General features: G+C 46.9%; 1 protein-coding gene across 1 annotated transcript in view; it reads left to right on the forward strand.

Moving 5' to 3' along the window:
• The window catches only part of ADRB2 (adrenoceptor beta 2), a 29,052-nt gene extending 13,413 nt beyond the window's left edge, over positions 1–15,639 (forward strand). The window contains exon 2 of the mRNA XM_027718564.2: positions 15,387–15,639. Coding sequence (XP_027574365.1) covers positions 15,387–15,421 — 35 coding nt within the window. The 3' untranslated portion in view covers positions 15,422–15,639. The remainder of the gene's footprint in view (positions 1–15,386) is intronic.
• Positions 15,640–15,913: the final 274 nt, after the last annotated feature.

Consider the following 15,913-nt stretch of genomic DNA (forward strand, 5'->3'; position numbering starts at 1 on the left):
AGCTGACCTTGGGTCATCCAACCCTGCTAAAGTGCTGGTGTGGGGATGTGTGATGGAGAAAGAGGGAGATGACTGTATAAGACAAATAGCTGCAGATAAATTTGGGACCTCACTCTTATTTTAACTGCAACTGGAGCGGGGTTGGGGCAGTTGCCAGCAAAGCACCTTGGCTGGGGAGTGATGGAGGGAAGAAGAAGGGTTTCACTGGGCAGGCTGGGGGACTGGGGAGGGCTGTGCCACACCAGCACATAGGGCAATTAGAGTTTCCCGGTAGAATCCAGAGGAGTTAGGGGAACAAACGTGACATTTGTTAAAGACAGAGCTCCTATGAATGGGACGCAGCGCTTGTGAGTCTCCCCCAAAGTACCACAGATCAAATGGCCAAGCAGAGCCTTTGCCAAATTTATTGTTTCTTGAATAAAAGCCACAGCTGGGGAGAGCAGTGCCAAGATATGGAAACTGGGACAGACATGCTTGCATAGTGCCTGCTTGTTCTCTGGCTGGCATTAGCTGGTGTTCCTAACTTCCGATGCCCATGAGGGCTGAAAGAATTAGGAGGTGGCTTAAAAAGGCATTTTTAAATGTGTTTTCTATTAGGAGCCTTCACATGTAGATAGAGGTGCCCAGAGAAAACCAGTAGTGGACAACAGATGAAAAAAGCCTGGTATCCATTTCCAAAAATGTACTGTCTACCTTAATATACCACCTTTCTTTCCCTTAGCCCCTTCTGGAGCTAGGTTATTTGAGTCATACAACCTGGTTCTCTTCTGGAGCATCTTCTTCCTCCTCTTCCTTGCAGAAACCACAAAGACAAGCCAATGCGTTTGGGAAATCCCCTCCCAATCCTTGGAGCAGGACAAGATTATATAAAGCAATAATTCATGGTTTCCTCTGAGCCCCTCCAGGTTCCTTCCCTTTGTGTAGAGGATGACTACTTCTTGAATGAGCAGCAAGCTCTCTTCCTTCTCGAAGGCCACTCTGCTGCCTGCCAAGGCACAACTTGGAGGGTGTGGAGCAGGCGTTCCTGTCATTCTTGAGGCATGAATGCCTTTGCAGTGAGTGTCTGACAGGTATGGAGACAAATCAGGACAGCCGTCCCCCTGGAGAGGTGATAAGGAGGTGTGAGTGCAGAATCACTGAATCAAAGAATCATTTAGGTTGGAAAAGACCTCTAAGATCTTCGAGTCCAACTAATTACCACTTTGTCAACTAGAAAAGTTGAAGGGGAGATGGGGTTTTCCCTGGAGAAGAGCCATGGGAAGAGGTTGGGTACTTGGTGACACCAGGGATGCTGTTTGGGCTTTGGCATCAGCATTGCTCCCAGAAGTTTTTGCTGCTCTTAGTTTGCTCTTTGTTTATAATCTTGGGGTGTCTCCACAATGTGGGCCATGCCAGCCAGCAGCTGTGGTTTGTTTGGAAGGGACAGGTCAGCATAGCTCACCGCTCCTGGTCTGTCCATCGTGCACACTTGTCCCTGTGGTGAACGGGGCTGCGGGCCTGTGGCTGTGCTATTTCCAGTGCCTGTGGGAATATGAGTGCCTGGTACATGTCTGGTGTTAGTTCTGCTTTGCTGAGGTGGTTTTGCCCTGAGCAGCCCCAGAGGATGTGCAGAGTGACCTGCAGCTGCACTGTGCTCCAAGAAAAGCAGGAAAGTGGGAGCCCACAGGATGGGGACCTGGGCAGGACCCTGGCTGTATTAGGGATGTAAAACTACCCATGGTCCAAATCTAGACAGGAGTCGTCTTGCTGTGAAAGGTGCCCTTCCAGTAACATGGAAATACTCCTTGTCACCAGTGTTCGTAGCCATCCCTGAAAAGCAGCAGCCTGGGTCTGTAGTCACTGGGTAGAGATTGTGCTGTTACAGAAACACATGGGACTTGGTACAGCCCGAAATGTTCATTCAGGCTTTGTAAGTAATTCCTGGAGACCTCAATCCTCTCTGAAGCACAAAGGTTTTATTATGAGGTGCTCGTTGAGTTGCAGGAAGAAAGAAATACAGTGTGAAGATATCACCCTGTGCTGCAGTGACAATCATCTACGATGCAGGGCCCAGATTAGAAACGGAGAGCGCTGAGTCTGCGCTCCACTGAGGTGACTCATCTCACATCTCGGTGCCGCCTGTGACACGGAGCCTGCCAGGCACATGGTGCCTGGAAGGGCAGTGTCCCTGCATTCTGTGTCCAGGAATTTGGAGAGAAGATGCTTCACAACTACCAGATATTGTCCTTTCTTGGCTTCCGCAGCAGGAATCTGAACTCTGCCTGATGCAGATTCGCCTAGCGATGAAACCCTTTTATTACTTTGCCAGAGCTGTGAGGATGGCTGTAAGGCAACTATCATTCAGCCTCACCACAGAGGAGGTGAGACACCAGGGCTAGACCACTGAAGGATAAGATGCAACCCTTTGCACCAAAAGGACAACCTTACCTAGTAGTAGTAAAAAGCCATTTTGTGTTATATTTGTTAGCTTTGAGTAATCCTGACTGTTCTAAAAGTGACTGCCTCCCTGCAAGCTTCCCGTTTTCATTAACCTAAGTACCCGTTAATTTCCTTTCCTTCAGCTGCTGATAAAAAAGGTTGAGTTTGAAGAACTTTCTTCCTTCCCCTTCCCATCTTGTGTGATTCACCCACAGATACCTCATTTCTCGGTGGAGTGATATGAGAAGCCAGGCTAAGGAGGCAATTTCATCATGAATATCAGTGCAAATTGGGCCAGAGAAGTCGCAGGATGATAATGGTACTTTTATGTACACATGCTAATTATAGCAACAGCAGAGCCAGGTCCATGCTGTAGCTCTGCATGAGGAAATCCCCTGTGGTTTCAGCCAGGAGTTCCAATTACTGTTTGTTAAAATTACTAAGAGAAACTAGACCTGTTAGGTCATGTGCATTTGTGAAAGATTTCTCTGCTGCAGTGCAAACGTAGGGATGGGTAGGTATATCCTGCTCAGAAGTTGCCTGAAAGTTTTTCAGGCTGTGTTTGCCATTTGCAGAATTACAAGATGCTCACCCTTTCCCTGGATAGAAGAGTCTCACCATCTCCTTCATCCCTGTTTTGCCCCTTGGCTCACAGCTGCTCTGTTCTGATCACTCCTCCTGAGCTGGCACGCCGCGGCCTTGCCCCCACTGCTCATCCCCTGTCTGTGCTGTGCCGCGTTTCTCACCACAGGCGTCCTCACCCCCATCCCTGGCTTCTTCAAAGGATGGCCATGGAAATAACAAGCACTTTGTTGTTAATAATAGAGACAACTTAGAGATGAGCTGCTGAGTGATTAAAGGGCTGCTGGACTGGTTTTTTGAGGCGAGAATAATGGAGCTGAATATATGTATGCATTCCACCGGCTCCGCCTTTCATCTTCCTTACATGGAAATTGTTAACGTTTGACTTCCAGTAATTTATGAGAAGTTCAGTTATAATTTCCACACCCCTCTGGATGGATTTCTGTGTCACAGAAAGCACTCTTTAACTGCACATCAGAGGTTCTTTATCGGCCATTTTAGCTGGCAGCTGGAAACTTCTGTGATACTGAGCCCTACTCTGTCCTCCTGTCATTGTAGTGAGCCCTTGTATGACAGGGCCAAATGTGGAGGAATCAGACAATGTCCCATAGCTGCTGGTCACTCTCTATAAGAAGTTCAAGTCCTTCAGATTTCAGTGCTGTCTTAACAATGCAACTGATTTAAAATATAATACACCTGAAAGCCTTCCATATCAAACCATCAGAGGGCTGCAGACGAGTTACTTGAACCCCTCATGAATACCAGGGCTCTCATTCCTGCAGAAGTCTTAGGACCACCTATTTTTAAATGGGGTTTAAGGTTACAGTTGGGCTTCCCAGCAGGGTCAGGGTGCTGTTAGGTAAGATTTGGATCTTCCTAAACAGGAGGGAAATTACAGTAAATAAGTGACTGAAATTAGAATCTTGTGTCCCTTTAACATTTTACCTCTGCCATTTCTGCAAGTTCCTGGGCTTTTTCTTCTGCAAGGGTTGTCTCACTTTGAGCCCAGAGCGGGTCAGGAGGACAGGGTTTGCTGTTGTGTCGTGTGCAACTGAGATTTGCCCTGGAAAGGGTGGGCAAGGTGATTCCAGCCGCCTTGGCTGAAAACTCAGCTGAAGACAGAAGTAGCTGCTGCTGACGGAGGGCAAGGGCAGGGGCACTGGAGGAAGGGATGCATCCATCAAGTGCAGCAGGTCACCGTGACTGAAACCATGAGATCATCAACATATCGAGCTCCACCCCGCAGGGAAATCTTTTTATACCTCCATGGCAGATGCCAACCATTTGCTCACTCACTGAAGAAGGTGCTTGCCAGAGAGTGAAGCAGAAAAGCCCCTGAGGGCTGACCTGCCCGTGGTGCAGTAACCAGCTCGAAGCTGGGCTCTGGGAAAATGGGTTGTGTTTACCCAGGTGTGATGCCTGCTCCACCCATGGATTCCTGGCCCTGCCTTCACGCTGTGCCCACTGCAGGGCTGTGTTGTGTCTGCCAGTGATACCATCAGCATCGCTGCGTGCCAGCCCCTGCTCGGGCGGCTTCACTTCGCTTTGATGAAGGGAACCAAAGCGTAGTGTGAACTCGGCCGTGGCGAGGCTGAGTGTTTTCCACACAGGTTTGGCCCTGTAAACCCTGGGAGTATTTGTCATCTTTGGCACAAACCACTGTGCCTCACCCTTTGATGTGGGTGAGCAGGATGAGGGAAAAAGAATTGGACTTACTCTCATCAAGTAGCGGCTACTCCTGAGTGAACGATTACCCAAGGCAATTTTGGAAATGAGACTTAAGCTCCTGAGCTGCTTTTGAAACTGTTAGTGATGTGTTGCACAAGGACAGCTAAGGCTCTGTCTCTCTCCCTGACCCTTGCAATTATGCATTGCTAATATAGTTGTCACTGATTTAATGGGATGATGGATCCATAGGACTCCTCAAGAGCAGTGTCCTCCAGACATACATGGATATAACCATGAGTGGGGGTAATTGCCACTTAGACTCTCCTTCAGGTTGTTTGTGTGACTCCAGCATACACAGTGTGAAATGAATGTGTTTGCTATTAGGTTATTTCTGTGTGAGGTGAAAAATAGGTTCATTTTTAATAAATGAAGTACTGTGAGGAGGGGGTGAGAAGGAGTGCTGATAGACACTCCACATGCATGCGGGTAGAGAACGTCTGAGGGGCATAATACATTGCTCAGTCTTCAAAAGATTTTCCTCTTGTCCTTAGATGGGAGACAGCATCATGTGGGGACACACCACCTCAGGTCTGACCTCAGTGCTGTGCGCTGCAGCCCTGCATGGCTCTGCTACATTCACAACCTTATCTTATGCCTCATTGCACTCTGGCTGTTTGAGAGGAGGCCACTGGCATTGCAGCTCAGGATTCTCCAGGCTCTTTTTAGTCTTAGAAAGCAGAGGTGAGAAACTTCTGCTGAGAGCCCCTATAAAGGGGGGGAGCTGCTTTTTGTTATGCTATATACAGGTTAGGATTGTCTGCAGGGGTGTTCACAGAATCACAGAATGTTAAGGGATTGGAATGAACCTTAAAGATCATCTAGTCCCAACCCCCCTGCCATGCTGCCAGCTAAGAAAGGGTTAATGCCACACCCACCTCCCCAGAGCCACGTGTGTCCTGCAGGACAGTCATTGTGCAGCCTGGCTGTGGAGAAAGGGCTGTCACGGGGATGGCCATGCTGTTTATACTCCTTTTGTGTTATTTCTGTAACTAGTCAGAGTTGCTGCTGCCACGGGAGAGGAAGGACTCGAAGTCTCCAGATGGTTCCTTTGTGCTGAATCACTTAAGCAACTGCCTTTCCCCAAACATTAGCAAACTGTATGGGCTCCCAAAGTCTGTCTTAAGAGAACTTCAGAAACCTGTGGCTTTCCTTTCTTCTCTCTTTTTCCTTTGCTTCCCTTGTTCTCTGCCTGCTCCCTTCTGAACCGTTAACGTTCGTGGCAGTGACAAGTTTTTGAGCTTCCCTCGACTATCCCAAGGGGCACCAGCGTATCTCTTACTTCCCAGTGGCAGCAGCAATACCTTAACAGGTCAAACACTGTCAGAATTTAAGGCTCTAAAAAAGACCTTTATGAGCCTTAGCCCCTCCTGAGAAGAGAGAGCATTTCCTACCCTGCTCGAGCATTAACATTTCACCAGTTTCTCTTTCTGCTTCGATTCTCATTCACCAAAGCAACTTTCCTTTCACCCCAAGCACCTGCTGTAGTCTGGCTGAAAGGCACCTGAGGCCCTGAACAAACCAGTCTGTCCAGGGCAGCCTCTGAGATCTTTCACCTCTCTGGGTGCAGACCTCTGCAGCAGCAGGATGGTAGTGGAACCGAAACTGGCGATTTCCTCCTTCCTTCCCAAGCTGTGATGCTTAAAAAACATCACCAAAGTTACATTTGGTAACAGCTGGTTTTGAGCTGTCCCATGGCCTGAATTGTCCTGTCAAATATGAAACTGCAACGGAGTGATTGGAAATCCAATCGATTGGAAATTTCTCCCATAATCACCCCTCATGGGCAGCTGCTGCCCTGTCCCTTGCCCTTGTCCTCTTTTCCACATCCCAAGAAGTCAAACAGGTGGATAATGCACAGTTTTGGAGAGTAAGTTCTTCTAAGGGTAAGAAAGGAATTTATTAGAATAAAGGTTTTTTTTTTTTGTGAGTAAAATGGCATTTGAGATGTCTCTGAGCCTAAATTAGTATTCACATTACCTCATTAGACTTGTTAGTCATAAACTTAGCCCCAGTGTTAGCTCACACGTTCATCAGGAGATGTTAGAGCTGTGCAGAGTTGGCTGAGGACTGGAGATTTGGAAACCAGATTTATGTCACTAGTGGTGCTGGCTGGCTAATTGCCCTGGATCAGATCCTAACCCCTTATCTGCTGGGTGGGAGAGACAATGCTTCTTTCCCGACTGCTTCGAGATCAGCAGATGAAATGCACCATTTTGAAAATGAGGGAAATGCTTTTGTGCTGATGTAAACAGGCCAATGCCTTTCCTTCCTCCTTCCTCCGAGCCACCAGTGGGACCACACTCTAACACCAGCCACACACCACAATGGTGAGGCTGCAGGCAGGAGAACCTCCTTCCTTCTCAAGGAGGATCACAGGAGCCATTTCCTCTGTCTGGCCTCACTTCAGATCCTTTCTGGCACCACGTGGGGCCAGCGCTGCTGCACCTCACATTCTGGTTGTAACAGAGGAAGGAGTAGAGCAGTGCAGAGACGGGCTTGGCAGCAGGAGTGTCTGAGGTGGATGGACACAAACCACCCGTGTCCTTCCCTGGAGAGGCTCCATTCCTTTCCAGTAGGAAAGGAAAACCCAGCAGCCACCAGCTCAGGGTGTGTGGAGCAGGCTCAGCAGGGCACAGCAATTAGTGACTGTGGTGGGAGCAGCTTGTTCAGCCTCCCTGGGCTCTGTGTGGGGTTCTTAGGCTGCCTGAGGATAAGGGACTCAGTCACAAGCCATTTCCCACATCCAGTGCAGTTGCACTGGTGCCCTTGGGATCAGAGATCATCCTCACTGGAGCCTTGCATGGGAATGTTGCCTGTGAGGAGAGGCAGCCCCAGAGCTGCATGTGAGAGATGGAGTGAGGGTGTTCTCTGCACTCTTGCTGCCTCTTCCTCCAAGGAAGAGTCTCAAGGGAACCACAGCAGCATCACAAAAGCTCACAGCAAAGCACAAACAGGGATGTCAAGTCTCTGTGTTTCCAAAGGGAGGGATGACAGTGCTTGGTTTCTCCTGGCCTGAATTCAACCCGTGTCCCTGTCCCTTGTTCAAGGTGACAGCCATGCTGGAAGTGCTCAGTTCAATAGGCAGAATTTAGGTTAGAACAGTGTGGGGAGCTGTGACTGCCAGTTATGGGTGTATGAATGTAGGAAATGCACCATATTCCTCTAAAAAGAGATTCTGTGCTCTGGTCAGCCACGGGACAGCTGGTTTGGATGCATGCCAGTGAACTAGAAGCAGAGATCTGTATTCTCCAGATTTCTTCCCCATTCCCTTATCTCCAGCTGGCTCACTGGTTTTGTATTGGATCTCTGACTCTGGCTCAGTTTCTCTTTACTAACAATGATACGCTGGGCATGAGAAAAGCTCATTCTTCCCACTTTATTCAGTAAAAAGGAAGGCATTTACAGGGAAAAGGAGTAGATTTGCTTTTGCTTGTTACCTGTGGGATCCTTGCACCAGCAGACCATGGACATAGCCTTGAGGGACCCTGTGATGGGACATATAGCTTTGAGGGACTCTGTGATGGCTTCATGATGGTTTCTGTTAAGCCTTGACAGCTTTACTCCAAATTTTCTGTGTTTGGTCTTTCAAATCAGACCTTTAAGAACAATTTCTCACTGGAGTGTTGTGGTGGCTGCTGCCAGCTCATGGAGTCCCTCAACTGAGCTGAGAGGGATCCTCTCGTGTAGGCATCTCCCCATGCCACAGGATATCCCTGCTTTTTGTGGTAGGAAACAAAACCCTGGCTGAGCTCTCACTGTGTTACCAGGCAGCTGTCCCGTGACATTACTGGCCTTTCTAAAATAGAAATTCATTTAGCATTTTCCCCTGACCCCAAGTTATTTTGCATAAAACAATTAAACAGACCACCCAAAATCAATTTACAAGTTGTCCAAGAAATCCTTGGAACAACTGTAGGAAATCAGAGTTCAGACCTGAATTGCACATGTGATGGTGCTAAATCTGGGGAAGGATTTTCATTGCTTGAAGCCAAATGTCCACAAATATTTCTTTCTTGAAATGTGGGAACCTTTTAGTGTGAATCCCCTCCAGGCATTCACAGGCACCTGCTGATATTCCAATTCTGTCAGATCCCTGGCCCTTCCTCATCCAAAGGACCATTGTTTGCTATTTTCATATGAGGATTTGCATCTAAAAGCAGGGCAGGGAAGGTACCTGGGCATAATCTCTGTCACAGTGGCCCTTAAATTTGCTTCAAAGTAACTGTCTTCCGTTAAGGCTTCAGAAAGTATCTTCCCTTCCTACAGTCCTCCCACTTGCCCTGATATTCACAGTTGCTACATTTGAGCGAATTCTATCAACTCCAAAGAGTTGAGTGTGTAATAGCAGCACATGACCTAATGCATTGCACTATTGTCAGGAAAACACAGTGAGGAAAATCACTATTTGCCAAAAAAACCCCAAACATAAAACCCCAGAAAAGCATTGCACAAGTCTCCCAGTACTCCAACAATCAAGAGCTCCTGCTGGAGATTGCAAGATTTTACAGTTTTAATAGTTTCAAAGAGAGCTGTTCCTCTGTTGGGAACAATGTTCAATCTGTTCAATGATTGAAAAAACCCCAAAGCAAACAATGTCCTTCCCACTTCCCCAAAATTCAACAAAAAAACCAAACAATCCCCTTAGAAAAGCTGGGGCAAAAGAAATAGGATAACATAGCCTGTTGCTTTGCAGCTGTTCGCATTCTGGCTGCTTTCCAGAGTTACTTTGGTGAGCCTCTGCCAGGAAAAAAAAGGTAGTCCTTCAAACCTAGAATTTGATGAGGACATTATTTCTTAGCAAAGTAAGTGAAGATCCAGGTTTGGGATTCAGCAATGGAACTGACATCTGCACCAATGTAGGAGCCAGTGATCTTCACCAAGAGCCTGGCAGAGTTGAGGAATACCCTAATCTTGGGAGATCTGTGTTCTTCGAGTGGTCATAAAGGACACAGAGAACTTGGATCTTCAGATGGGTTTGATACCAGATCCAACAAGTGGAGAAGTTGAGTTAATTTAGTGCTTGTGTGGTGGGGAGCTGACACTAACTGGAAAGTTGTGTCCAAGTTTGGCTTTGTGGCACTGGCTGCTGGATCCTCTCCCATAGGAGAGCTCATGGGGAAGGAGGACAAACTGGTGCAGGGGAGAATGGCAGGGAAGAAATGCTAACCCTGAGCTGATGGATAGATTTTAAAGTGTCCAGAGGCACTTCCAGCCGTTCCTGAGGCTGTGACCTAGGAGTCGTGGATGAACTCTGTGGAGGAAAGATGCTGTGTCAGAGCCCTGTAATAAAATAAGGGGCATCACCATGTGTCACTTGGAACATCACATCAGAGAGACAAGTACAGAGATGCTCTAAAACACAGGTTTGGGTTCCTGCAAACTGAAAGGGATGAGATGGAATTTTTTTCCTCTCCTAAGTAAATGTGATCATAAATAAGCCTAAGTCTGGGATTGGTACCCGCTGGGGTTCCTTGTGCCCTTATGTTACACTTTGGCTTCTTATCATGCATTAACAGGTTCTTCTTTTACCTTGATCTGTGAAGAAGCAACTGATGCTTCATTTCCTCTTGCTGTGCCCTAGGATTCTTTTCACACCCTGCACTTTTAACATATGCTGTTTAAAGGTTATAGGAGGAATTGTTGGCAAATGGCAGATGACAGGTTGCTGACACATGATAAAATAGCAAGAGTTTCCAAGGAGAGATTAAAGAGACAGGAAAGGAAAGAGGGGAGAGTCTGTAGACAATCTGTGCCTGTCTTGACTAGGTTGTGAGACCTGTTTAGATGCAGAGACTGTGCATTGCAAAGCTGACAGACTGTTCTGTTTTCTAGAGTACTGGAGGACTATAGAGTGAAATTCCATCTTCCTCTGCCTCACTCCACTCTGAATCTGATGGATGCTTAGGGAAGAGCTACTCAGCTGCCTTGCAGGCACCTACATTGGTCTGAGGACTGGGCTCCATTGCTCTGGAAATCCAACTCTCAATGGAGATTTCCACAGTGTACATTTCAAATGGAGTGAAACAAATCTAAGATTTAGGGAATCACAGAATAACAGAATGGTTTGGGTTGGAATAGACCTTACAGATCATCTATTTCCAACTCCCTCCCATAGGCAGGGACACCTTCCACTAGACCAGCTTTCTCCAAGCCACATCCAACCTGGCCTTGAACACTTCCAGGGAAGGGGCAGCCACAGCTTCTCTGGGCAACCTGTGCCAGGGCCTCACCACCCTCACAGGAGAGAATTTCTTCCTAATATCCAATCAAAACCTACTGTCTTTCAGTTTAAGTTCACTCTCCCTTCTCCTATCACTCAAGTTCCTGATTTGCAAAACCACTTAGCAAAGCACTAAGACAATCTACTGCTGATCTACAGCCTAGGGTCAGGGTGGGAATTTATTCCCTCTTCATCCTTTCCTTGACGTCTTGGGAAATGCCCCATGGGAGGCATTTCAAACTCCCACTGTGACTATGTGGGCACTAGTCCATTCCCATTGACTGAAAAGGTCATTTTTACTTTCTCATCGGATCTTCACCCTTCAGAGGGGCTGTCCTTGAGCCTGGGATATCTTGTGAGTAATGACCAAAAACGATTTCATCATCAGACTTCCACATCTTCTAAGGCTGTAATGAAACAAAAGAAGGGAATGTAAATTAGTGATATCCTGCTGGGTAAGTAGTTAACAAGATGGAAGCATGTGGCCTGACCCTGTGGGATGCGGGTGGTCCATCCGTCCCGTTGTGCTTCTCTGGTGAGCAAATCTGAAATTCCCACAGGTGAACAGGCACAGGTCAAGAACAGAGGCTGCAAGGTTTCTTCAGCCAACTTCTGTTTTGAATATTATGCTTTCACTTGTGAACCCTGAGGAATTCAGATCTCAAGGCAGAGGAAATGTTGGAAGAGGTCAAGCGAGCTGTGCTCTCTTAGTGTCACTTGGAGCAGCAAACAGCCTGCATTCCACGGCAACATCTGATTTTCTGCTTTTACAAGGCAGATGTTTAGGAGAAGTGATCTGCTGTTTATTTTAATTGCCATCTTCCAAACCTCTTTCCTACGTGCGCGCACACATTCAGAGACCATAAATAAGGATTCTTCAGATTATGCCGCTATTTGGGTAGCTGGCCCTGTCTTCCATCAGTGCCTGGACAGGGCTGTGTGCTGCAAACCCTGTTCCCCCTGCACATCAGTTTTACTGTAGCATAAATTAATTAGGTCTAAATCCTTTCTCAATGACACGAGCATAAATCTGAAATTGCTCCGCTGACGTCAGCTGATGGCAGTGGAAAGGAGAGTTAGACTCCTTGACTTCAGAATGTTGCTGATTTACACCAGGACAAGAGCAAAAGAACTTGGGCTCAGCATGTTCTAGCACTGTGTTACTGAACAGCAGGCCAGAATTTGCTCTGGGGTACAATGATGACAACAGAGATCAGTTCCATGGATTTTGCTGGCATCAAATTGATGAAAATGAGTCGTAACTTCACCACAGTTTGGGCCTCAAAGAGCTCCATGTAGTAGGTCATTAATGAAAAGAAAGGATAAAACAATGCTCCTGTGTAAAGTGATTAGTCCCACTGTCTGACACCATTCCAGGAGTGTCATACAGGGAGGAATCCAACCATTTGGCTTGTGTTGTGATGATGGAGAGCAAGGCAGCAGTATCCTCATATCTTGATGAAAACCAGGCAGAAGTTCATGGAGGAACTGCTGGTCCCAGCTGAAGGTAGAGGGGCATGTGTGTGGAGGAACTGCCCTTGCAACTGGTGCCAAGAGCTGGTCTGTAAGGGTGGGAATGCTGGCTGCAATTTTCTCCTCCAAGAGGACACAAAGAGTTGTAGGCACCCTGTGCTGGTAGCATTCAGGGTGTTAATCCTTACTCACTTATTTCTCTAGATTTTCCTACACTTTGTTTCTAATGGTTAGAATTGAGAGTCTATAAAAGAGATGCCAGTCCCTCTCTCTGCAGTGGCTTCACCTTTCAGACTGTGGGTTTAAGCAGAAGGAGACACAAACTAGAAGCTGTAGGGCTTCCCAAACAACCTTGCTGCTTAAGGAGACTTTGGCAAAGAGTGCCTGGATTTCTGGTGACTGCTTTATAGAAGTTAGAGAGCCCAGTTGTCACCTCAAAGTCCACCAGCCTTGCTCCACGAATGCCACTGGAGACAAGCTGATTTACACCCCTCTTCTGTTGGCATCTGGCCAATCTCTTAATTGTTCATAAGAGACTTTTTTAATAGCACACGTTTGCTCTCAGTGGCTTTGTTTGCCCACAGTGAAGTGCAGTCATGTGTGGTGTAGCTGCTTTAAAGCAGCAGATTGAAACAAGGTCCGTGTGAACCACCAGGTAACCTGGGGCTGCCACAGAGCAGGACACGGGTTTCAGGAGCCCAGCCTGATTCTGTGATCCCATTGACAGGACCTCCCTGTCCCACACTCAGAAGGTGGCCCCATGGAGATGGAGTGAAAGCTAAGAGAGCACAGCTCCAGTTTTACCACCCATTTTGTTCTCACTAGAGGTGGACAACTTGACTGATGCCTTCACTGGTAGGGAGTGGTGGAGTTTGCCAGAAGTGAAACAAAACTGTGATTATTGTCATGGAAACCAGAGCCTGAATGTGAAGCTCATCCAATGGGGCAACAGGAAGAGGACATTGGACTTCCTCTCCTATCAAACTGTGTGTGCCTTGGATTTGGAACACCAGACAGTCACTATTATAAAAACCTTGTCATGAGATATCAAGAAGCATTGGCTTCCTTTGTACTCCTGGGAAGAACTAAACCAGGCTCTTGGGGACTGGCCTGTGAAGGATGGGGTTTCTTAGCAGCACCACTCTAAAGAGCAAAACTCTTTCCAGTTATGACAGGCAGCAATTAAACCACAGTGGCTGAGGGATGCAGAGTTGGAAACATAATCTTGCTGTGCTTTGTGGCTCTACTTCCTGAATGCAAACATTCAATTATTTTAGAGTATTCCCTCTTCCTTCTCATTCGAACTTTACAAGTGGCTTTGCCCTGGGAGCTCATGGCATGGTTCTTGTTTTCTTGCAAGCTTACAAGCTCCATCTGTAGGATTGTTGAAGAAGAGCTCTCTGGCTTCAAGCTGATGAAAAAGGGCAGAGAAGCTTCACTCTGAGTTTCCAGACTTGTTCTGGAAAAACTCCAGCATGCTTAGCATACCACACTGCAGAAAGACACTTGATTTCGTCATCTGTCCTTCATATTTGGGGAGAGCTTTCCACCCTGGTTAAACTGCTGGTCCTTGGTCCTGTGCTGCATGAATGTGAGGCTGAGGCTGTTGCCTCTGGAATGGTAGAGCTGGTATTATTTCACAAAGGAAAACTCAGCAATATTCTAAATAGATCATGAGCTGAAAGACTTTTGGGTAACAGTTGTCATAAAGAATTGTAGTGACAGGACAAGGTGGAATGGCTTCAGGCCGTAAGAGAGTAGGGTTAGACTGGATATTAGGAAGAAATTCTTTACTGTGAGGACGGTGAGGCACTGACAGAGGTTGCCCAGAGAAGCTGTGGCTGCCCCTTCCCTGAAAGTGTTCAAGGCCAGGTTGGATAGGGCTTGGAGCAATTTGGTCTAGTGTGAGGCATCCCTGCCCATAGTAGGGGTTGGAATGAGATGATCTTAAAACATTCCATGTTTCTGTGATAGAGTTGTGATCCCTTTAGGTTCTGATAGCCCACAGTGCCCCATGTAGAAAACTAAACAGCAGTGATTGACATGTTCAAATCATCTAAATCCAGTTGATTTAGCAAATCAGTTTCTCCTCAACCTGGTATTTAACACTTGTCAGCCCCAGCCCACACTTCCCTGCACAGGCTGCACCTGCAGAGCTAATTGCAGTCCATGGGGGCTGTTTTTAGGAGGAGAAAACACAAAAGGTGAAAGACTTTCTTCCTTTTGTGCAGAGTACAATCCTTGCCAGTAAGGTGAGGTACAGACTGGGGTTGTGAATGTTTGGAAAAGGATGTGTGGATGGAAGGAAGGAAGGAAGGAAGGAAGGATATACTTTGCAAGGCAGATGGAGTGTGAGTAGTCCTTTTAAAGAGATGCTGGCAACTAACACTGTTGTGAATTATCTCTGTCATGTTGGAACTTCATCTTCTATTTGCACAAGAAATATAACTTCATTTTAGATACCAAGAATTTTTCTGAGAGAGGCATTGTGTTCCCAAAGAACAGATATGTTTTTTTCCTTTGTGTAGATCCATTCTGGCTTTAAACCTGCTTTCTTCTCACATGCACAGATGATAATCTTTTACATGTACTTATTAAAAAATATCACTTTCAAAAATTAAAAACACAGGCATATTCTGTACTTGTTCCTTTCTTTACCTCATGATTAATTTCCCATTTTCCCATCTGACAAGTCTGTCATTTGAGTATCTCCACAATCAAGAAAAGCCCATTTTTTTCCCTTTTGTAGATTCACTGATATTAAAAGTAGAAAGAAATGTGTTCTCATCTCCTGGGCAGCTGACCTGTTTGTAGAGATGTATCTATTTATCTTTAGTGTGAGGATGATGAGGCCCTGGCACAGGTTGCCCAGAGAAGCTGTGGCTGCCTTATCCATGAAAGTGTTTAAACCCCAATCTCTTCTGTGCTAAACTAATGGTTTTTTTCTTTCTTCTCTATCCCACAGAGATCCCTGGGTGTCCAGGAATGGTCAAGAGTTGAATGGACCAACCTCTCTTCCTCACCATCCTGAGCTCATGAGGGCTCTGAAGAGATTGAGTGGGAGCACAGCCTTGCTTCCCTGAGCCTGGGGATGCTGTGGGAAGTGATTGCCTTGGCAAATGTCTTCATCCTAACCCATAGCCCATCGTGCATCACCTGAAGAAGAAGCTGGTGAAAGATAACCAGGGGACCAGGAAAGGCTCTGCTAGCCTTGGAGGACACCAAGGCACTTTGCAGGAGTCACTGCTTGTGGAACCAGCTCTGGAAAGAGGCTACAGGAGCCCTGTGAACTGAAGGAGAGGGATGTCTAAATCATGATAAAAAGTAGAGAGGTTTCCTGGGCACAGCAACCTTGGAAAGCACTTTCAAAAGGGGAGTACCAGGACCACGTGGTCATCTCCAGTGTCTGATTTGGAAGAGGCACAGCAAGGTCACTGCCTTATGGTCAGGTCAGGAGACCAGCAGGATGCCTGTTCGCGTGCTGGTTGGGGA

The sequence above is a fragment of the Pipra filicauda genome, unplaced genomic scaffold (genome assembly GCF_003945595.2).
Source record: "Pipra filicauda isolate LSUMZ 115617 unplaced genomic scaffold, ASM394559v2 scaffold3_size10097308_pilon, whole genome shotgun sequence".
Taxonomy (NCBI): Eukaryota; Metazoa; Chordata; class Aves; order Passeriformes; family Pipridae; genus Pipra; species Pipra filicauda.